The 22762-nt window shown below is 32.2% G+C and overlaps 2 protein-coding genes and 1 long non-coding RNA gene across 7 annotated transcripts in view; 2 read left to right on the top strand and 1 right to left on the bottom strand.

Annotated features, from left to right (window-relative positions):
• Positions 1-343: 343 nt before the first annotated feature.
• Positions 344-9562, top strand: LOC148616360 (uncharacterized). 2 transcript variants are annotated; one of them, XM_088583299.1, is made up of 5 exons: positions 344-464; positions 4204-7065; positions 7426-7534; positions 8306-8389; positions 8982-9562. In XM_088583299.1, exons 1-5 carry the CDS (start codon positions 389-391, stop codon positions 9028-9030), a joined length of 3180 nt encoding a protein of 1059 aa, XP_088439425.1. In that variant the 5' UTR covers positions 344-388; the 3' UTR covers positions 9031-9562. The 2 variants fall into 2 exon arrangements, with proteins under 2 accessions (XP_088439425.1, XP_088439427.1); XM_088583301.1 differs by lacking the exon at positions 7426-7534.
• Positions 9563-12603: 3041 nt separating this feature from the next.
• LOC148616357 (dynein axonemal heavy chain 8-like) overlaps positions 12604-22762 on the top strand; it is a 110501-nt gene continuing 100342 nt past the window's right edge. The window contains exons 1-4 of one of the 2 annotated variants that reach the window (XR_015922164.1): positions 12604-12704; positions 20056-20226; positions 20735-20869; positions 21538-21628. Coding sequence is in view for 1 of the 2 variants with exons in the window: in XM_088583290.1 (XP_088439416.1) it covers positions 20080-20226; positions 20735-20869; positions 21538-21628 (373 nt within the window). In the remaining variant the exon portion in view is untranslated. The remainder of the gene's footprint in view (positions 12705-20055; positions 20227-20734; positions 20870-21537; positions 21629-22762) is intronic. The other variant, XM_088583290.1, reaches the window with a different exon arrangement.
• On the bottom strand, positions 13170-17289 carry LOC148616359 (uncharacterized). 3 transcript variants are annotated; one of them, XR_015922167.1, is made up of 3 exons: positions 16564-17289; positions 15072-15193; positions 13170-14728 (listed from the first exon to the last, which is right to left on the bottom strand). It is a non-coding gene; the product is annotated as an uncharacterized LOC148616359 (long non-coding RNA). The 3 variants fall into 3 exon arrangements; XR_015922166.1 differs by having other exon boundaries at positions 15012-15193; positions 16564-17288; XR_015922165.1 differs by having other exon boundaries at positions 13170-15193; positions 16564-17288.

The following is a 22762-nucleotide window of genomic DNA, read 5'->3' as shown; positions in this document are numbered from 1 at the left end:
ATGAAGTTATTTTTATCACTTAAATGTCAAAATATTTATGCAATGAGACAAGTCTTAAAAATATTTCTCACTTACTTAAGATGATATATTGATAGAAATGTAGGAAAAATTGCTTTTGTGTCTGTCTGTACTTCCGTGAGGTTAATCTTACACTTTCTTGTAAAACTGTTAACAGTTTCCAAAAAAGTCTTCTACATAATTCGTGAAAGTACTAATTAAGCCTGCTAAGAAAACTAGCATGAAAGAGTCTTTAATAAGGCATTACCTCTAGAAACACCCCTACTTGGCCTCAGTTGATTTTCGGTGATTTACATGTTTTTTTTACCTATGATTAGTATATGATATTTATATCAGTAGTTGACCAAAACAAGCAACGTTTATTACACCTATGATTAGGGGAGAAATCACTACAATGGACATACTCAAAGTATTCACCAGTGTTATTCTTGGATTCTTATACTTAAGTAAGTACTACAAAAATGAACTGTATTCATTCAATAGGTACAAACTATTTGAAACATATGCAGGATGCAAACGAACAAAACGTAGTCATTATCTTAAATCGGTCAAAATCTTAGTAAAACTGTTTGTTTTTATCATTTGAAACTTATTTCATCAATTAATTAAAGATACAAATATGTGTCTGGACTAAATGCGATTTTTACTTTGTTGTTTTTTATTTTATATTACCCACATCTCACAATGCATGTAGGATCCAGAAGTAATACATGTCGGCACATTCCTTAAAGTTCAAAGAGGATGTTTAACAACCAAATAATCCTAGATTTGATTACTATTCTCATCATACCTACCAAATATAATTTACAAAACGTCTGCCCCTTGCCCATTTTATTGACCTTCATCTAGAAATTATCATAATAAAAAAAAGCTGAACTCTATATAAAGAGCAAAGACTTTGTTTCACCAATCGTAAACAGCTCCACCACAGCTGCGAACGAATGCAGATTAGTCTATCAATTCATACGCTTCGCCAGATATTATGTCTAAGATTACTTATGGCTCGGTGATCAATACAAAAACTATGTTTCCATAGACTTATATCATCATTTCAAAAACTACGATCATCATGACCTGACCGACTGATTTAAATTGGAGTGTCCTTTTCCAATATGACAAACAACACATAGATATTCTTCCTCTTTCACTGAACTTGATCATAATCAAATAGAAAGGCCGGTGTTCTAAAAGAAACAGGGACTGCTAACCCTTACGAAGAACTTACGGTTTTAAAGAGATTTGTTCTAATCGTTTTCAAAATGTACTTGTTAATTTTTTTTGTGTAATGCGACTTGTTCTTTGTTTAATATCCTTCTTGGTTATTCCTGCATAAATCTTTTGTGTAATGCGCCTTGTTCTTTGTTAAAAGTATTTTTTCTTTCTGTTACTTCATCTGTTAACAGATAACACCTGGACTTCCTGGTTATTCCAGCATTGTTCTTTTGTGTAATGAGACTTTTTCTTTGTTTAATACCTTTTCGGTTATTCCTGCATTGTTCTTTTGTGTAATGCGACTTGTTCTTTGTTTAATGTCTTTCTTGGTTATTCCTGCAAAGTTCTTTTGCGTAATGCGACTTATTCTATGTCTAATGTCCTTCTTGGTAATTCCTGTATAGTTTTGTACATGGATTTCCATATGAACTTCCGGTATTGCTACTTCATCTGTTAGCAGATAACACCTGTAACACATTTGTTATTTATTTGTACTTCAGTACCAATGCTGTATCTATAATATTAGGCATTTTAATGTTTTATCTTTCCAAAAATAAAGTTTTTCTGTTTAATCTTACTGAACTTGTTTACTAAGCTGATAAACAAAGTAAAGTTTATTCGATAATTTGTGTTTTCATTAACATGCAGTTTACTTCTACAATTCCCAACGTTGACACACTAGTCTTTTTTTCAATTTCACTTTCTATACTTCTTAGACTTATATATATATATATATCCTTCTTGGGTTTTTTTTGTATTTGTATTTGTATTTTGAATTTAAGAAACTTCCAAATCGATTATCGTTTCATCTTGATTGTAATCGTTTCATCTTGATTGGATTTATACTTTTGATACATTTTAGGTACTTAATAAAAAAATATTCTCCATTATTCTTATGCATGACAAAGTTGATAGTCGTGTACCGTACTTACCGGCCTTGTCAATTAAACAAGAATTACTCATTGTTACAGTTCTATTGTTTTTATGCTTGTCATAACCACTATATTGTTAAACAGTAAATACAGCATGTTATTTCCATTAATGCTGAAGAGTTGAATCTGTAAAGTTTAGTATTAAAGATATCTGCTTACACGCCACAAAGCGGAGATTTTATGCGTTTTTATTATAAAGTGCATATATCTTCACATATGTGATCGTTTAAATAATGAAATTTGGTCCATGATTTAATATTGCCTCTCATATTTACTCTTTTTACAAACTGATGTTAGGTTGATTCTAGAAAAGCAGAAATGTATTTCCAAGGTAATTGATGTATTGAAGATATATGGTATTTGTTTCAACAGTTTTGTGTTCGGTCTTTACGAACTTGCTGTTACCATTTCCAGGAATGTTTTTTTAGTTTGTTTGATTTTATTATTTGCTTTTTTTCTGTTTTGCCCTGTGATGAGAAGCGATAATTTTATTTAAAATGGTTGAGTTTTGTTTTATTTCTAAATCGTACGATATTTCAGTTCGGTTTGTCGATGATCATCTACTTTTGGCACCCATCAACACAGAAGGAACACATATATGATATTGTACATTACCACCTGTACATGTGACATTAAGTGTTAGACCACCACACTTTATTACTTATTTATGTTCTAGTTCTAATTAATAACACTCCTTGTTAATTGTCTTGTAATCAATAGGGAAATGACCTGTTTCGGAAGCCTTCTGAACTAGATCTGGTCATTAAAAAAATGAAATACCAGGTAAATACAGACGTGTCAAAAGTTTGTCCTAAATACAAGTTATGTGGTTTGAACTTCTTCCGCGTTTGTAATAATGTTTTGCTGTCTAGCTAGTCTTTGGACAATACATCAAAAATAATGTTTGGAATAAAGTTTACAGTAATAATTTCTTATCTTATAGAACAATATCAAAGTTGCTTAAATAGAGAAATACACTGTGTCCCATCTCATTTACTCTTAAATCACAGTTTGAGCAATATATAGAGATATTCTACAATTTAACAAACATGGAATGTTTAAAATGGTATACTTTCTTTCTATAAATGAATGATGACTTTTTATATATTTATCCGTTAAAATCTCTCAAATCATTTTACATACAAAATTGTTAGAAGGGACTTAATTATTGCTATATTATAATAGAATATTTGCTCTATTAATTATGACAATTATCAAACATCAATTTTTTTAAGAATTGACCCTTATCAAAGAAACTAAACATCATGAGTTCCTAAAGCATTGAGAAAATGAAAAAAAAAGAAACAATGACACATTTATTTGAAACAAAGAATATGAAATAGTGACCACAACAATGACTTACTATCACGGTTTAGGCGTATCCAACTTTGATGTTCAGTAATGAAATAACGCCCTCGTATTTCCTACAGTCTACACAAAAAATTATGTCAGCGCTGCTATGTATATATCTAAATTTGTATTTAATGAATATGAATATGAATTTGGCCTTCTAGTCGTGTTACCTTCCTTTGAAGTATTTGTTGTTCTATCTTAGACCAAGTCAAAGAAACAAATGGACCAAAAATTGAAACATATTTGGATATATATACAAATATTTTTCATGAATTTGACAAAAATAAGTAGGGAAGAGAAAACACTTAATAGGGACATGGATGATAAATCCTAGTATGGAATTTTTAGTTGTCTCCTTTTGAACCAATACTTTCCAATCTTCAACTTCAAGTAATGATTTGACTTGAAGAAAGGTTTGGGGAAAATCTCAATTTGAGAACTGGGAACTGGCCTGGCATTCAAGAAAAAAGTTTGGGATTTCCTCAAATCCTATTTTTTTCGCAAATATTTATTTTCTAATGATCTGATTGGTCGAAATTTGAGTTGAGGATGGGTTTGGGCAAAACCTCAATTTTAGATTTTTTTAAACCGGGCTCTCAGAACTCCTTTTCATGACCACCAATATGATAATAACAAAACTTTTCAACAAACTCGACAACGGTAGTAAAATGTATAGCTATTTTTGCAGATATTGGACCAACAAAAGCACAGTGGGGTTTACAATGGGGCTGGCTTCCCGGATCACTAGGAAAAGTACGACCCATACGTTTAATTGGGAATCTCAAAACAGGAAAACATGGTAGAGTTTTATGGCGTCCTTTGAAAAATGACTTAATATTAGAACGTGATAGTTCTGATTCAAGTGATAGCTCAGACGAGTACAAAAAGAAATTTATCAAAAAACTGAAACGTCGACTGTCAAAGAGGAAGCGCACTTCTTTGCGGCGAAAATCAGCTAATGCATTAATTGAGAAATTCGTCAAGGACAAAATTTTGAGAAATAAAAAGGTAAATCGTTTCAAAAATAGTACAAATAATAAAAAGAGACTGCTTATTCATTCAAAAGATAAAGGGTCGGACAAAGTTAAACCAATAAGAAAGACTAGTTTAGTACCGAGACTCCGTCATAGACTACTGCCTGATTTTGATTATGGTACTACAATTACTCCTTTTAAAGCTCAAAATGTTCAGAAAATTCGAGGCAAAGGAGCTTCGCTTATCAAAGATGCAACAAAATTTGGTGGTGGAAGTATAAAAAGAAACAAATATGATGAACATGAAACCGAGATTGACGATGAGCCTACAGGCAACACAAACGGTGGACCTTATACAACCGAACAAACAGAATTTGAGGAGTCCTCACACAACACAACGAGTGGTACTAAACAGACAACTGAAGGGCAGGAAGTCGAAACGGAGGACACAACCCCGAAGTCTTCTTCAAAATATACTACAGAGGGTGAAATTGAAGCGGAAGAAACAACAACTGCTGGTTACAAAAAAAGTACAGCACAAACATCCTCTAAAACAACGAGCAGCGAACGAGAGACTGAAGCAGAGGAAGTTACTACCGTTACAGCTCTTAGTGGAACTGGAATTAAGAATAATTCGCATGATCATGAAATTGAAGTTGAACAAACAACAGGTCTGTCGACCTTGACTACAACACTAAGAATATTAACCGCTAAGTTTGTATCTAAGCAACAAAAAAGTACTAACTCCGGTCACTACACAAACCTTTCAGGCATTAACGATGGAGGATTAGCAACACCTTCCATGAAACTAAACGTGCCTCCTCCTCCTCCGAAGAGAGAACCTGGATCAGTTGCAAAAATATTCCCTGACACTATATCTACGAATAACTCTGGAACAAAACAAACTCAAAAAGATTTTGTTGATAGTCCTCTACCCGTTCATTTAGGAGATATAGCGCCTAGCAGTCCAATCGATTCAATCAGAGCCACGAACGTGGTAGGAAAAACACAAGACTCCTATAAAGATAAGTTAGGTAGCGGAAGAAGGCGTGTTGATGATAATGGTAAAACTACTTTGAAACCAACTGAAACAAATAAAAGAAAAGAAATCTTGACATTTAGTGGCAGAGTTATAAATAGTAGGATACCGGAAAGTGCGCATGAAGTTATATCTACAAAGAATGAAATCATTAATATACAATCATCAACACACAAACTGCCTACATCAATTACAAATAAAGATACAGGTGTAATTAATCCACAGAGAAGTAGTCTTATGCCAACGTCAGGAATGGTGAATGTTCAAAATACTCCAATTAACAGAAGTATTATGTTTCAGAGACATGGTATAACAATTCTAAAACCAACTAACTCTATAATTAGAACAAATGAAAAGGTTCTTAGTGAGTCTCCCGTAAAAAGAACAATTAATATAGCAAAAGTTGGTGCGAGTCATATTACTAAAACTACAAGCAAAATGCACCCTTCTGCAGTAAAGCAAGTCATGCTTGGTTCAAAGGGACTGAGACAAGGTTCAAATCAATTTAAGAAAGTTACAAAGTCAGAATCGATTGACAAAGCCATCGATTTGAAATTAACTAAAGGCGTGAATAACGGAGTCAATGGTAGGAGAAATGTCATTAAACACATCGGTGCTGGAAATGGAATAGGCGGTAAAGATATAGCTAAAAATCATGTGGTTGGCATTTCTAAAGGAATGCAAGACAATATAGCTGTAAATGAAAACAGGCCAATCCTGCAAGGGAACAAACCTTTTGTATCTAAGAAATCGGTAAGGAGTGGTACGTTCGGCATCGATGAACCACGAAATCCGGAGAATTATACAACTATAGACAATAGTGCTCAGCTGAAAAAAAGTGCTGATAGCAAAGCAGAAATTGCATGGCAACACAGAGTAACAAGTCCCCCCGTTTATCGGCAACAATCAGAAAATCGAAAGAAAAAAGCTGTTCAGACAAGTGATGCAATCAAAAATAGAAATCGCGTAATCGGGAAAACTGAAAAGACTGATATTTCTTGGGGTCCTGTAGCAACTAGTAATCCGATGTCACCGACTAGGAGTGGAAGTGTACTGACAGACACAATGAAATGGGGACATAAGGCTACTAGTAAACCAGTTTACCGAACAAAAGCACCTTCTCTAAAAGCACCAAATTCTCAAAGTATATCATGGGGTCCAAGGGCAACAAGTGGCCCTATAGAAAATCAACGATTCAGTACTGAAACCCCATTTAAACAAACGATTTCCAATCTAGTTTATAAAAATGATATTTCATCGAACAACCAACCAACAAGACAAATCAAAACTAGTCCTTCTGGTGGGTTATTCGATCAATTGAGAGCTCCTACAACTAGAAACTTAGGTTCTAACAGAGGTAGATTGACCATATCAGATGCTGGGAACAGTTCTAGATTAATGCCTTTATCGAATGGGCATGTAAAAAGTAAGATTCAGAAAAAGATTCAAGCAGATGAAACAATGACAAAGAAGTGGATAGAAACAAAACAAAGACAAGCAGTAGACATTGCTACAGAGTTAGAGGGAACCTGGAAAGGTAAAATAATAACATCTACGTATTTTTTTTATCTATTCTATTATTTATTTTGATTTTGATTTTGATTTCTTGTTTATTTTGATCATGAACTTTTGTTTTCAATTATTTCTCAACAATACTATTTCTCGGTATGATTCTTAAGTTCTTCTTAAACTTAATCACTTTATTTCATTTGCATATTTATCTCACTAAAATAGTTTTAAAAATGACGAATGTTTTTTTTTTAAATAACTGTGTCGGTGATTGTAATAATCCCTTCATTGCCCAAATAAAATCGGTTAACAGATATAAATCCGAATTTGTCTTTAGGCTGTTCTGGTATTTTTCTAGATATTTTAAGCTTCTGAATTGTGATTGCAGATGTTAATACAACTAAAATTGGTAATGCAGTAAGTGAATGTCCTGTATACAAAATCAAATATCAGGCTAATTCTGTCATATTAGATACAGTGGACAATAAGTGCAGAACGTATGTGTGAGAGAGTACTAGCGCTAGGTCTGCTATTGTGATATGCTAGTATTTAAAACTGAGAAGAAAGTCTAAAAGTAATGTTGAAAATGCAATGAATACATTTGTTTCTAGTAGTTGTAGAAAAAACAAAGAATTGTTTGAAAAGTCAAGCGTCAATTTCACAAAAAGTCGTAAGTGTAAAATTGATCGTAAGTTATGACGTAACAATGCTGTTTTCTGTTATGACAACATTACTTACGATCAACTTTACACATTAAGACTTTTTTGTGAAATAGATGCCAGAATCAATATTCTATTCCCCTGTATTTTATATATAATCAGATAAAAAGAAAATCGGAAATGTTAAAATTGGTATTGTTGTTATTCACTAGAAATAGGCGATATATACGTTTCTGGAGGCATTCTTCTCAGGACAGATAGATTTTTATGTGTATGCGCTTATTGTAACTTTTTTTGTCTTTTTATATACGGCAGTGCCAACATCATACACATTTTTTTTACCAAACTGAAAAATGTTGATGATCGTTAGCAAACTTGAACTTCAATTACATAATATATGTATTACACATTTCAATGAAATTCAGACAAAGAAAATGGTATGAAGATGAAATGGTACTTTCAAATAAAAATGAATTGCCACAACTTTCCTTTCATGATTTTTTTTTAACAAAACATTTTTGTGTTTAAGTTTTTGTCCTTTGATAAAGAGACAGTTACCTTTGCGTAGAAAGGGAAACATTTTTCACATCAGCTTTTTGTGGTTTACAGGGTCATCACTTGGCACAAGAAAACAAAACGTGAACAAATTCGTGAAAATACGTGGTATGGAACAAAAGTCTCCTACAGAGAAAGGTTAGTGCGTGTCTTTTTTGTTGTTCTTGTTTGTTTGGTTGGTTTGTTTTTGTTTTGTTTTGTTTTGTTTTTTGTTTCATTCTTTTCTGTAAGATCGATTTAATAATACCTGAGAAAGTATAATAAATGTTGAAGAGTATGGAATAGATCACATAAATGCATATAAAAGCAGGGTTATGTAGGCATTAACTACGGTTTACTGTATATTTCATGATAGAGAATAACACATTTATTCGAGCGATGATAGCTCTCGTTTACAAAGTTTTTGTAATTAATTAATCTTCACTTGCCTGAGCAATAAGTTGACAATTCATAGTCGACACAAATATATCCACCTAATAAAAAATAAATTCAAGTTTGATTAGCCACATTTTAGTATGGTTTAATGGAAAAGTTATATGCGAAATACTACAAAAATGGCACCGAAAGAAGCCATTGTTCAGTATTGTATCGTGCTGATAATGAATATACAAGGAATGTAGATCAATTGATGAGAAAACAAACATATCTAAAATTGACATTAATGACTACTCGGATTGTAACATAGTCATAATGGTAATTTATTATTTATGTCTACATTATTTTTTTTCAGACCCTATTACATTCCGGTGGTCACATACGTGGATTTAGCTAAAGTGTAAAGAGTATATTTTACTACCTGCTGAGAATTCCATAGTTCCTTATCATTGGAACGTCATCCTACAATTTCACATTTTCCGTGAAACACACGCATTTTGCGTTTGGCGTCAGATTTTTATTTTATTTTTATTTTTGAGGGGTTGTTTTCCATGGGCGTGGATTTTTGTGACTGTACATTTTCGAGTTTTTTATTCAGTCATCATCTTCTGGTCCAGTTTTCGAACTTTTTTGGAATCGAACACGCGAGTACTTCATGAAAGATTAAGTTTCCGCTTATAAACATTGTACAGTAGTGCTATATACATGTATGCACTTAACATGATTCTGTGACCATGAATTTTCTGGTTTGTGTCGATCACATCACAACAGATGTCTTCGAGGAAAATATCTTGAACTGTGTGTCTTTTGTTTAAGGAGAATAACACTGCAAACATTATACCTCCAACTTTTATGATTTCTCTACTTATACAGCTAATGCTGTATGTCTAACGCTGTCTGTCTATAAAATTATTACAATAAATGCTAATGAATGAATTTGTCTTGTTTTTCTTATTGCAATGTTTTAATGATATGTTACCTCTACAAATGAAAGAGGAAGCAAATCATATTCTCTCGAATACGTTCATATGTAATGATGTTTGCTGTATCATATTCATGATTTTGATATGAAGTGCACGATTGCAACATTACATGCAGGACATTCAGGATAACTAGTCAAAGGGTGGAATATCCCAGTAAGCAAAATTGTAAAATAAATTCACATTTTAAGGTTAGATCAAACGCTCTGTTCTTCACGAAAGTGGCGTTGATAATTTTACAGGCCTGATTTTCTGAAATTGGACTTGCGTAAAAGTAATAGATTAGAAGCAGTTTGTCCGATCGTCTCCAAACTTGGGTGATGTGCTGGTAATGATATAATCTTGAAAAGTATTGGATAAGTTTTCATAAAAAATGGCTGTGGGAAAAATATGCTTAATGCTCATTGCCTAGACATCGTCTTCAGTCTTCAAACTTGGAATAGGATTGATTTCCATAGAAGTACATTGGCGACGGGTGTCTTATTGGAACCGAATGTCTAATATGGAGGCGTGTGAACTTTCTTCGTAATCAAAAATTCGAATCAAAATTCAACCTCTCTCAGATAAATAAAACTAAAAAAAAACACATAAGCTTTGACTAAATTAGTGTACACGGCATAATGAAAACCCAATTGGTATCTATGAGAGTTCTACTTAGCACTTAAAAAACCTTTTTCCTGTAAATTGGTTGGTTTTTGAAATACATGCAAGAAAAGTTTGTCACTAGAAAATCCATGCATCTTCATTATATACTTGAAAAATAACAAGGGTCATTCCAAGAAACTACATAATCCTTGCATAATTGCAAAAGCAATTTAAATATTGGATGCACATTTGATATAAATATATCTAAATGGCACATTGCTTTACCATTTTAAAACGCATTTAGAATATTTCATAGAAAAATATTTCGAAATAGTGGTAGCAAACGGGATTAGGATATCAGCACTGTGAAACACATGAAACGCATATATTGGATCATCAGTTAAATATTCAATGGAATGTCCATGTATGTGTCCCCCATCCGCTCCGGGTATTCGCACAATGTTAGTCAGTCACCGTTATTTTTAAGCTAGTACGAGAGATTCTTGGTAACAACCCGTTAGAATTAATTTTAATGGAATCTGTCTCAGGGAAATATAGCCGGGTATCCACTTTGGCAGAAGAGACCTATTTTTAAAGATTAAATTTATTTGATGAAGAAGAAATGTTATTTGTGTGAAATTGAAGTAAGATACAGGAGCCATGGAATAGTAGGTTATTTTCGTTCTTCGTGATGGGCGAATTTTCGCTATTGTGATCCGTTTCTCTGCAGATTTATTTTTCGTGATTCGTGATGAAAGCGTTGTTCGTGAATCGGTTTCATTGGAGTTTTATGTTCGTTCTACGTGATTGAGACATATATTTCGTTCTCGTGATTTTTTTTCTATTCGGAAATAAAGAGTTCCATTGGGTTGTCTTTCTTTTTTTTTATTTGTTTATATCATAGCCAGGATTGTACATTACCACCTGACAAGGGTATTCAGGTAAAAGTAGGGAAAAAATAATATAAACAATAGAACAAAGATTACAATGTACACTGACTATTAATTTTATAACAATCTATATAAATTTATCCAAAGTAAGTATAACAAAAAAAGCAACCAAAAAAATAATAAAAAAAAGAAAAAATATGTATCACACATACGCACAATCAATTCACATATCATTTTGGAAATCTCAATAGTTTGACGGTATTGTTTGCTATTTACATTTTTATATGATTTATGAAAGAATAATAAAATATTACATGTTCAATTGGAATATAGTAAAAAAAATACTGAAAATTGATATTAAGAGGGGCCCAAAATCTCTCGTAATTCATAAGTTTACCATTCTTAATTGCTATCTGATATTCGAAGGATTTTTACTGCTCAATTTTGCACTGAACCCCAATAGTGTTCGATAAAGTTTCATTTAATTTACATATATAAATATACTTTTTTGCAATGAAAAACAATAAATTTAGCAAAAGTGATTAATAGATATAATCAAGGAGAATGTTAACTTTACTAAGAGTACAATTCACAAAAAATAACTTAATCCTATTATGAAAGCATTTCCAGAACCGACGAGTCACTCTACAACTATTAAATAAATGTTCTACTGTTTCCTCATCAGTTTTACAGAAAGTGCATATTTTGGATTCCTTAAGTTTTATTGTATACAAAAAACTATTTGTCGGAATAATTCTATGTAAAAATTTATACAGAAAGTTGTATAGGTAGGAATCTTTACATGTTTTTTTTTTTTTTTTTTCACAATAACAAAATATTCAGACCAATTAGCTATTTCAATGTCGAAACAGTCTTCCCATTTCAAATATTGCCTTTCTTGGCTTAAAAAGTTGTAGTGGCGCGATTTAATTTAGAACCTGAGAGAAGTCAACACGTAAACAAGTATTGAGCCAGTAATGTATTTGATTGTAGATTAATTGAACCAATCTATAACACAAAACAACCAGCTTCTGAATCTCTATTATCGAGATTGAGTGGGGATACTCCTTTACATTTTCGTGATCCGTGATCATGGAAATTTATTTTCTGTGAATCGTGATTGAGAAAAAAATCAATTCGTGAATCGTGATGAGACCCCCCCTCCAAATCAGGCCCCTAAATTGGAAGAGTAAATACTGTTACATTTCACCATATCCGTTCTTTTTCTTTATATGTGCTCGTTTTGTTTGTTGCTTATTGATTGTCGTTTTTGTTGTTTGGGGTTTTTTATTGTTTATTGTTTTTTTTTTTTTTTTTTTTATTTGTTTGTTTTATTTAATTCACCCTCACCGTGGATTCGCAACTGCATTACCGAGCTGCATGTGTTACATTAGTCCGAAAAGTAAATGGTACGACTTTATAAAACTTCGGTTATTTTGAATTTAATCGGAACCTGTCAGACTTTCTCGCCGAATAAATTTTGTTGAAAGGAAATGTCCGAGTAGTTCCAATTATTTGAATTTAGATGACGTCATGAAACGCTTTCGATAATGCTGCTAATGGTAAAATCCCGAGGAATCTTAGGGAAGCCGTCTGCTCGTTAAACTGAAGTCATGTAGATAGGTAGTTTTGTGAGAAAATACCACAACTTCAAGGGCAAATCACGAATTTCAGGGTGGCAGGGTGCACAAAAAGCTGTACTGTATGTGCTGTGGGGAACGAGACGCGTTTTTTTCGTATTGAGAACAATTTTAAAGTTTTCTTTTCCACTTCTTTCAGGAGCCAGGGGCAGGACAGGTGTAGCCCATCTGAGTTTGTTTTTTTTTGTGCATTACAGTATCTCCGCGTATTTGAGGTCCACCTTAAAGACACCGACAAATACATTTGTTTGTTTATCTCAATACTCGAATCTGACGTGAAAAAAAGAATGCTGATTTTGAAATTCCCGCCCCAATATTATATTTATGTTCACTTTTTAGGGGTGGAGCCACTGGAGGGGATGAAAAACTACAAATTAATTTTATTGGGCCTTATGTCTGCACATCAACTTACTCACATTTGTAGCTATATTTAAAATTTGTGCATTGGCTGCAAAAGTAGGGAGGTCAGTCAAAATATGAAGTATATAGAAAATGTACAAGTTTATATTAGTTTGATAGAGCCCAAGAAATGTAACTTACTGGTGCAAAAATTTTTAAAATCGGTCAAGGGGTTCAAAAGTTATTACAATTTAAAGTTCAAAATTTTGGTCATTTTTCTTGCGAAGGCAAAAATGTCACATTTTGAGCACTTCTGTGGCCCACATAAGTCAAACAGGTAAATAAATTCATACATTGTGTCTTAATCATTTAAATAAAGCCATTTCATACTTTGATTTAAGCCATTCAGGAAACTTGTATCTTAGATACAAAGAAAATTACACTTTTTTAAAATTGGCAAATAAACACTTTGGACTTAGTTTTTTTTTCCTATGTGTCAACAGCATCGTGAATTAAAGTGCCATTTTTGGATATTCATATTTGGAAATTGGAAGGTAGTAGAAATCTGATACTTTGCTGTTCTTTCAAGAGTAATCCATTAAACAGAAATAAATAAACAAATATTATGTCAAAACCTGATTTGTTTTTCATTGGAATCAGAAACACTGCGGCAGACCCCCTTTTTTTAAATGCATTTTTTCAACAAAAAAATACATTTTTGCTTACTAAGAATTCAAAAAAAATATTTAATTTTTTCTGTCACTTGTTTTGTGTGGCAATAAAGTTGCTTGACTTGAAAAATCATGTTTTTCAGCTCAAAAAAATTTTTTGAGATCGAAAATTTACATTTTAGGGTAAATTTTAGAGCTATTTTCAGTGGAAAAAATGGCGAAAGGTCAGACCAAAAAAGACATTTTGAATTTAAAAGCAGTTTTTAGCACATGACAGTTATTGTTATTGTGATTAAATATGTAAAAACACATTTTTATCAAGAAATAATTGAATTATATTTAAAAACCAACAAGCAAATGTTGAAAAATGGGGGTAAATCGAACATTTTTGAAAATTTCAGATTTTAAAAAAAACCCACATATTTATGCTTATATTGATCAAAATATCAACCTACCATATACTTATGTGGTACCATTTTAAAGCTTAGAATCTAAGCTATCACATGAAGATACTTTCATCTTATTTTGCTATAAAATGTTTAATGTGGATGAAAATTTGTTAGGCCTATACCTTAAATGAAGCCAGACGATAATCAAAATAAACATACATTTTTGCCGCAAAAAGTGGCAAAATAATATTATATCAAGGTCTGGTCAATTCTAAGATTCCTAATGTAGTCTTGTAATGTTTTCTTGTTTAAATAGGGTCTTTTAACATAATTATCTCATTATTATGTTAAAATTGAATAAAATTTCAAAAACAAATGCTGTTTTCCCAAGAAATTGAGAAAATTTTTATGAATACATTGACTTGAACCAATGCGCATCCTTTCACTATGGAACTTTGAAGCCCTAGCTGTTTCCTCATGTGTACTATTATGTACATTCAATGATAATAAACAAAATATCATCATTTGATTAAGTTTAATGAACTTTCCGAAGTTTCCATTTCAGGCCAGAAGGGTTTCTTCACCAGGATCTACTATGTCTGCCAAATCTACAAAAGAGATTATGTACATAAGGACATTACACCTATTAACATCATTTACCTTATCAATTTACTTACAGTTAGTTTACTTTCTATTAAATCATAATCTGGTTTGCTAACAATCTGAAAAAATGTAAAACTTTATTTGATGTTGGTTGCTCACAAAGCGGTTGACAAAAGATGTGGCGAGGAGTTAAAAACACCAAACTTCCTTTTCCAGAATAATTATCTTCATTTCAAAACAAGAAGATTGTTTTATAAGGTTATATTAATGTTATGTTAAATAACTTAATATGAATAATTTCGCTGCGTGATCCGTCTAGTTCTTCTATCAAGTGTTGAACTCTCTTACCAATCAGGTTATCGGGTTCAGGTGTGTCTGGAACTACCCTACTTACTGTACCCCACATGGTCCTACCTCAGACTCAGCCCATATTCGTCTCATAGCATAGCCCACTATGCTGCTCAGGCCATCTGAAATAAACAAGTAGTGGAATTCAATGAATATGTACTGTGAAGCAGTTTTAAAGCAGAGTCTAAACACAAAACTAATCGACAGTTCTTGTAAGTAATATATGATTCAAATGTAAATGCTTATTTGTTACCATAATTAAAAGACTCAAAAGTTTTACTATTAAAATAAATAAAGCTACTAAACTAAATCAAAGTATAAAAACTAACTTACCATGAATTCGAAACATTCCAGAACTCAACAAAATGAAACTAAAATGATGAAAAACAAACAGAAAATAAAACTAAATCATAATAAAATTTACATCAGTGTTTACTTTTTATATGACAAAATTTAATAAATATTTAGGCAGCCTGTTTACTAATACTTTCTTCTGAAATAAATCAATAATTAGAAGAAAAAACACAGTACAAGTATGTTTCATATACATACAACAAAAGATTGGTATTATGAGTCAATTAATGTGATCCTAAAAAGGCAAAAAAAATATTAAACCATAATTAATTAAAATTTAATGATAAATAATGTATATTACTAGGATTTTAAACCTTTTCCAAGCAATTGTACATGTATATGAATATTAAATAAGTAGAGCATCTACAATCCTCTAAAAAATGAATATGTAAGTTAGCTGTTAAAAATTGTACAATATGAATATATAAAGTAAACTTAAGAAGATGCAGGTCATATGTAAAATATGCAATTGCCACATATATAAATCTCATCAAATAAGTTCTATTTATCAAGTAAAGTACAAGCAGGGCTACATGATAATTGTTCTAATAAAAGTCATAATTAATATATATTAACTGATAAAATGAAAACCAGAAAAAAAAGTTGTGTATCATTTGAAGAAGCAATTTAAGGTTGAATTTTTTTTCTACATATGATAATTTTGAATAAATAAAACAGTTAAAATAAATATAAAGAAGGTTTATGCTTAAACATGTGAGTTTCATATAAATTGGGCACTACATATAAATTAAAATTGAATTATCAAGGAAATTAAATGCAATATGTGCAAATTCTCCCAACCAATAGAAAAAAAGCAAGGTAAAATACAGAGACTTCCGATAATATAGGAAAGTCGATAAAGTCCGAAAGATTTTGAATGGATTGCAATCAAACGTTGGGAGAATTAACCTCATTACATATTCATCGTTTAATAAAAATGTTATGGAAACATATTCCAACTAATGCTAAATGAGAGTAATCTTTTTTAAATCAGCTCATGCAGAATCAAACGAAAATCAGACCTTCCAAGAAGGTGAATATAGTTTTTAAGCTTGCAGATGATAAAAGGTCATTCTAGAATTTGACCTTACGGAAACAGGGCGATTAGGCTTATATTAGACATAATTTAGGTACTTACCGTAAGTGATTGGCCTCCATGGCCTAGGTCCATCGTTGTCTGCACCACCAGTCAAAAATCCGTCCAGAAAACAGTCGGTAAAAGGCATTTATCCACGAGTGTTCGAAAATCTTAACAGAAGCTATGGCGGATCAGTAACATCCGGTTAGCAAGAACGATAACCGGTCCCGCTTTAATTTTTGTGAAAACCACGCCCTGACCACCCTAATATCCAATCGATTCCGCAAGCTATTATTGTTTTTCTTCTGAAACCAGGGTTACGGATGGACGCAGAAAGGATTAAATTTTCGGAATCCGACTGTCAGTGCATTCCGGGTACGCAATAACTATTTTTTTTCAACATGTTTTTCCTTAAAATTGCGTAAAAAATATGTTTTGTAACCAAAAAATTAGCCTGACAACCGGATTATCAAAATTGAAGATATTTCCAAAAATTTAAGCCATAAATGAAGAAAATCGGTCCAGTAATAGCTTGCGGAATGAATTTTGAAATAGGTATGATCTTTGACACATAGTTTTTCAGGCGGCCATTTTTCTCAAAGTATCGTCACTTCAAACGTTTGTACCAAATGACCATCAACTCCAATAACAATGAAAGTTGTATATTTAGAAAGAGAAATGTCTCATCTTCAATTACATATATTTTTTATTGTCATGCAATGGATTTTTAACCATTTTCTAACTTGTTAAAGTTGACTCAAAATTGAGAATTTTGCTCTCGCAAGAATATCGATAAACGCACTACCGACCTCCCTAGCAAAAGATAGTTTTGTACTCCATTTCAACCAGTTGATGATTGAATATGTTTGAGAAGTTCCAAGAGTGTGGATAAGTCCAGATAATCATACATGTATGTCAGCTGAGGCATTTTTAAATTTGACATTTATAACACATTTATTACAGTCGGCCTCCAAAGAAGGCATCCTCTTTAAATAATTTTTTTTTTAAATGGCAGATCAGACTTTTGATAAAATTGGTTTTACAGTCATTTTTGTAGTAGACATATTATTCATGTTTCCAATTCCCTTTTTAATTTGTTTTTTGCCATTTTTGTCTCATCTGCGACAAAAGTAGCTGAAGGCGGAACTTAAGTTTTGTTCCAGTGACAGGGGCAGTTGATAGAAGTTCCCAATTTAACACCCATATGCTCTGTACTTACATTGATGACATTCCCAAACTTTTAATACAGACACCAAGTCTAAAAAATCTGGGACTGGCAGTAGGAGCAAAAAATCATTCCATCTTGTATGCTACTGTTGCAGGGGTTTCATTATTTTTTTTTTGCAAAGCAGGTACCTTAGGTTTTGTAGGAGGTACTTTTCATCATTTTCTTTTATGAACATATATGAAATTTTTAAATTCTGGAGATACATGTACATGTACCACTCCGCCCCTCCCTTTTTTGTTTTCTTAGGTGTACAGACTTATAATCAGGTGCTGTACTTGGGTTTGAATAGAAGAAATATTTCATTTGGGAATTTTTTTTCTCCCCTCCAAAAAAAAAACACCATGTCCCCAATTTTGTTTGCCTGGACCAAAGGTACATATTGTGAGCTATTTTCATCCCATTCATCACTCTGTCTGGTGTACACAGTGTATGTGAAATTGGTGTAGAGATCACAAGACCAAATCTCATATTTTTAACTTTTCTTCTATTTGGGCAACTAAAATAAAACAATATTTTTTACTGTACTGAAGACATTTTTACCAGACATATTGTCTGTCCTGCAGTATTTTATAGTCATTAACTTTTTAAAAAATTATCCTTATGACAAGCCTATATGGTCAAAATTGCAGTATGTTTATTTGGTTTTTTTTGTTTTTTTTTTTTCATAGACTTTCAGCCATAGATGAGTTTTATTCTGTAGTTGTTTTTAATATATTTCAAATGATGTCTTTTACTGATCCTGAAACTTCCGCAAATTTTTATTTAGTGATCAAGTCTTTGCCATATAAATTTCTGACAAGCCCCATCTCAAATTTAATGAACATGTTTAGTAATCATTGTTACGTTAGCCAAAGTCTACAAGCCAAGCATTTTTACCAGCCATGGATGTCGGCCTGGTGGCAAATTCAAAGAATGGTGATCCTCGAGGTTCCCAAGAATAAATTTAATTGGAAAAGAAGTACCTTTATTCATCAATCTTCTGACGAGAAATGAATGTTTTATACATTATAGATTTCTTGTATTTCACATTTCCCTAGTCAATATGAACTCACAATGTTTCCCTCGCGTAATGCACTTTGCTAAAGTATGCCAGTCAATGCCTACATGTATGTTGAATGCATGGCCCGAAATTTTTGGGGGGGCTAGTACCATTTAGAGAATTAGACTGAGAAGTTCTCAGAAAGATGGTGGAAGAGAGAAATTTCTTTATTGAAAAATTAAAGCAGTATGAAATATCAACTTTGTCACAGAACACAGGATGTGAACATACATGTACATGTACACAAGAATGACATGGCACATGCTCATGATCTCAATTTGATGTTTAGCTCACACTTTTTTTACAAAAATTACAAAGCACTTTGCTCTGAACTGAAAAAAAAAACATAACTTATTGATAAGTATTAAAATTGTGGTGAATCATACCATTCAATTAAAAAAAAACCTCTTACCTAACACCTTGAACAACTGTCCACGAAAGCCTGAACATACACATTGATTTTCCAACCCTTATTTAAGGTCAGAATTTCAGCCCCATTCCCAATGAGAAAAATGCTCTAAAAATCGCAATTGTTGGTTGTAAGATTTCCAATTGTCAATAGACATCCGGTTGCCTCGAGATAGTGATCGTGTTGTTATTTTTTTTTTTCCTACTGTGTCATACTTTGTTTATTTACATTTGGATCATCTGTCAGGTGTTTCGTTAGTTTTCCTTATACTATCAATGCCATTATGATTGCGTTGCAATCTATTCGATTCTGTCATCGTTGCGCTTGAAGGGAACTAAAAAAAGTAAAACAGACAAGCCAAAAAATGACCCATACAATATGTCGATAATATTTCTGACTGGGCAATTCAATTGCTGGCATGGCGATGTCTCATAATTCTAAGTTCTATAAAAAAAAAAAACGAGCTCAGCTGATAGTGCTTAATGTCAGAAATTAGATTCATTTGGCTTAATAAAATCAACATGAAAGAAAACTTAATTTTTAATATACATGTACTATTAAATGATTCAAATGACAAATGTTTTATTAATGTTTAAAACTAATGAAAAAGGAAAAAAAATCGCATTTTTAAGACGAATTTTTGATGAGAAATGTACATTTACAAACTTTTCTTCAGTCTCTGTTGTATTCAAATTGTCTTCCAAAGGAGATCTGCACTCTTCAATACTGAGGGAACTGTAGTGTTTCTCATCTTCATATCATTTCCCAAATTAGCAATTTTACACCCTTTTTTTCCCAATTGCATGGGCCCCGTGCCCCTTCCCAAGAACAGTAGGAAAATCACTGATACATGTACTATTACTTTTTTATTTTTAGTGTTGATAGCTGTACATTTCAAATATGTCATTTCTTTCTCCTGATGGAACTCCACATGGAGTGGGAGATAGAAGGCAAAGTGTTGCTATTGGTGTTTCGCCAACTCTACATGGAAGAAGGAGAAGTACTATTGGAAATCTTCTCAATATGGAAAGTCTGAAAGAGAGACAGGTAACTTCAAAGCCTAAAGTACATTGTATATCTATGAACATGTACATGATTGCAATAAAAAGTTCTAATTGTTCAGTCTATTTTCTGTATTTCTGTCAGCAGTAGTATAGCAGAGGTGTTTACTTACACAGATTTTCTGTATTTTCTAAGAATTTTGACTGCAAATTACGCTCTACAGACTGTGAATAACTCCATAGTACCTTTGTTAAAATTTCAGAAAGTTCAGGATTTTGCATATCATTTCCATAGAATACTGTGAAAAATATGGATTGTCATCAAGTAGTGTAAACAGGTTTGGTATAGGAGTGAACAGGGACATTAAGTTTTACTGCTTTATTTAATGAGATGTAACATCATCATTTCATGTTCATTTTATCATCAATTTCATGTTCATCATCTGAATATAGCTGAAATATTGCTGCTCGGACGTTAAACCCCAACAAACAAACAAACAATGTAACAATTTTGTAATTGCCAATTGTGGATAATCCTTATTCTTTTGATTTAGCAAAAAGCTAAAGAAGCAAGAGATGTAAGAAAATTACTGCTGCAAGCACAACACAAGTACATTCTACAAATGGTTGCATATCACCTGTCTTTGGACTATGGTGTGGTTGAAGAATGTGTGTTAGATTCAGAAAGGGTATGTCAAAATTTTACTTGAATTGCCAAAGGCAGAAGTAGACCATAGAGTCAGCTAGGTCACTATCATAAGTCTCATCCATCCCAAATACAGTCAAACTGGGATGGCTCAAACACATTGGATTTCTCTAACACAATTTAAAGTACCAAGTATGAAGTTGATTTGTGGGTAAACAATCATACAGTTCACAGACAAAAGGAAAGTAATCTATTCTAATGCTGCAACATATTCCAAGTAAAGGGCATTTGAAAGTACATTCTCGTTTTGCTAACATCTAATGCAAAGAAGTCAACATGTGAGATGTTAATGCCCTTATCATATATTTTAAGTGACCATTGTGTTAGTGATAATTACCAGGTGATGTTCCACAGGGAAATGATAAGTTACACTTAGGTATATGGCCTAGCAACACTTAGGCATGTGGGATTTGTTAAGACATGTTCCTAACTAATCAAAATCCTAGTATTTTACTAGTATGGGGAAAATGTAAACTATGCTACTGATACTTCAAGTACTTTTTGGTATGACTATCTTTACACATCTATACTAGTTTACAAAAACTGTATCTTAGATAATACTATAAACATTTTGATAGTTTTTATTTTAAAAAAAAGCATTGTTAATGCTTTTAAAGATGGAAAATACTTATTCATCTTTTAATATTGCAGCAAGTTACCTTGATAACAAGTTTTTGTGAAAAAGATGGATCTCGAAGTGTCATGTTCTTCTATCAGGATGCTATGGTCCCTACTCTTGAAGGCAAGTTTTATATTCTATCTTATAAAAGCTCTAAGACTATTTGATTCACATTAGCAATATTAATTTTAACCTATGAATCTTGCTGGAGCCTCCAAATTTGTCGCAGGGCATATATGCAGACTATATCTCCATTGTCAGGACAAGTTTCACCAACCATTAAGAGCCAAAATCTTTATAAACTGTAGATATATTTATTAACAAACTGTACATATTTATTCATTTTTCGGGAAAAATTCAATAACTCAATTATACACAACCCGAAAACACAATAAAATGACCCTACGGCTGAGAAACTTGCAAAGCGCTTTCGCAATTTATGAAAAAAAGGATTTCTATCGCAAATTTCAGCAAATATCCAAATAATAGCTAAATTATAGACAAACGTTAAAATGTAATATAGCACAATAAAACGATTATCTAAGCCTAAACCAAAAACTAAATTTATCAATGAAACTTTCAGTAAACTTTAGAAAAACCATGCAAATTCACTATACATGTAAATATATTGCTTCTGCATTATAGTGTCAGCTAAGCTAGGCTATCAGGCAGTTGATGAAATATAGAATGCCCAGTTGAGCTATGCCTGAATGGGTATTATTCATTTCGCGCCAAGCATGCAATGTTAGTAAATGATATGCATACATCAATAAAAGAAGTTGTTGATAATGTAATGATGGGTATGATATATGATATGATAATACGTAATGAAAATTACACATACAGTGACAATAGTATTTTTTGTACATTTGTAAATAGATCTGAACAATATATCCCTTTTTTGCTATTATGTAATAACAACAAGTTCAATTTCATGGTACTTCAGTGATTAAAACTGCAAATTTGTCAGCAGTATTCTCAAGTGAAAGGGGTCTTTCTAGCCATTTGTTATTTGTTTACCCATTATAAAAACTAAAACAAACATCTATTGATTAACACTTCATTTGTGTAATTAACTCCTTATGAGAAAATTCATTAGTAATGTTGCCATCTTTATTTCAGAGTGATGCATTGACAAATATTGGTGAAAAAAATCCACTGTTGACAAATAAATATTCTTTCTGTAAATTTGAAAGTAATCAAAATATTGGTAGCAAATATAGCCACCAAGAAGAACTTAGACTTAACATACCTGTT

This window comes from Perna viridis, chromosome 5, assembly GCF_037379345.1.
Source record: "Perna viridis isolate PV_CMFRI_1.1 ecotype Kerala chromosome 5, ASM3737934v1, whole genome shotgun sequence".
Lineage (NCBI taxonomy): Eukaryota > Metazoa > Mollusca > Bivalvia > Mytilida > Mytilidae > Perna > Perna viridis.
The sequence above is the reverse complement of the archived record's forward strand: the minus strand, read 5'-3'. Positions and strand labels throughout refer to the sequence as shown.

Excerpts from the sequence above, each read along its gene's own strand:
- LOC148616360 (XM_088583299.1), top strand. The coding sequence starts at position 389 with ATGATTAGGGGAGAAATCACTACAATGGACATACTCAAAGTATTCACC. Across the intron at positions 465-4,203 it reads TCTTGGATTCTTATACTTAA|ATATTGGACCAACAAAAGCA; the intron begins GTAAGTACTACA and ends CTATTTTTGCAG. Across the intron at positions 8,390-8,981 it reads AAAGTCTCCTACAGAGAAAG|ACCCTATTACATTCCGGTGG; the intron begins GTTAGTGCGTGT and ends ATTTTTTTTCAG.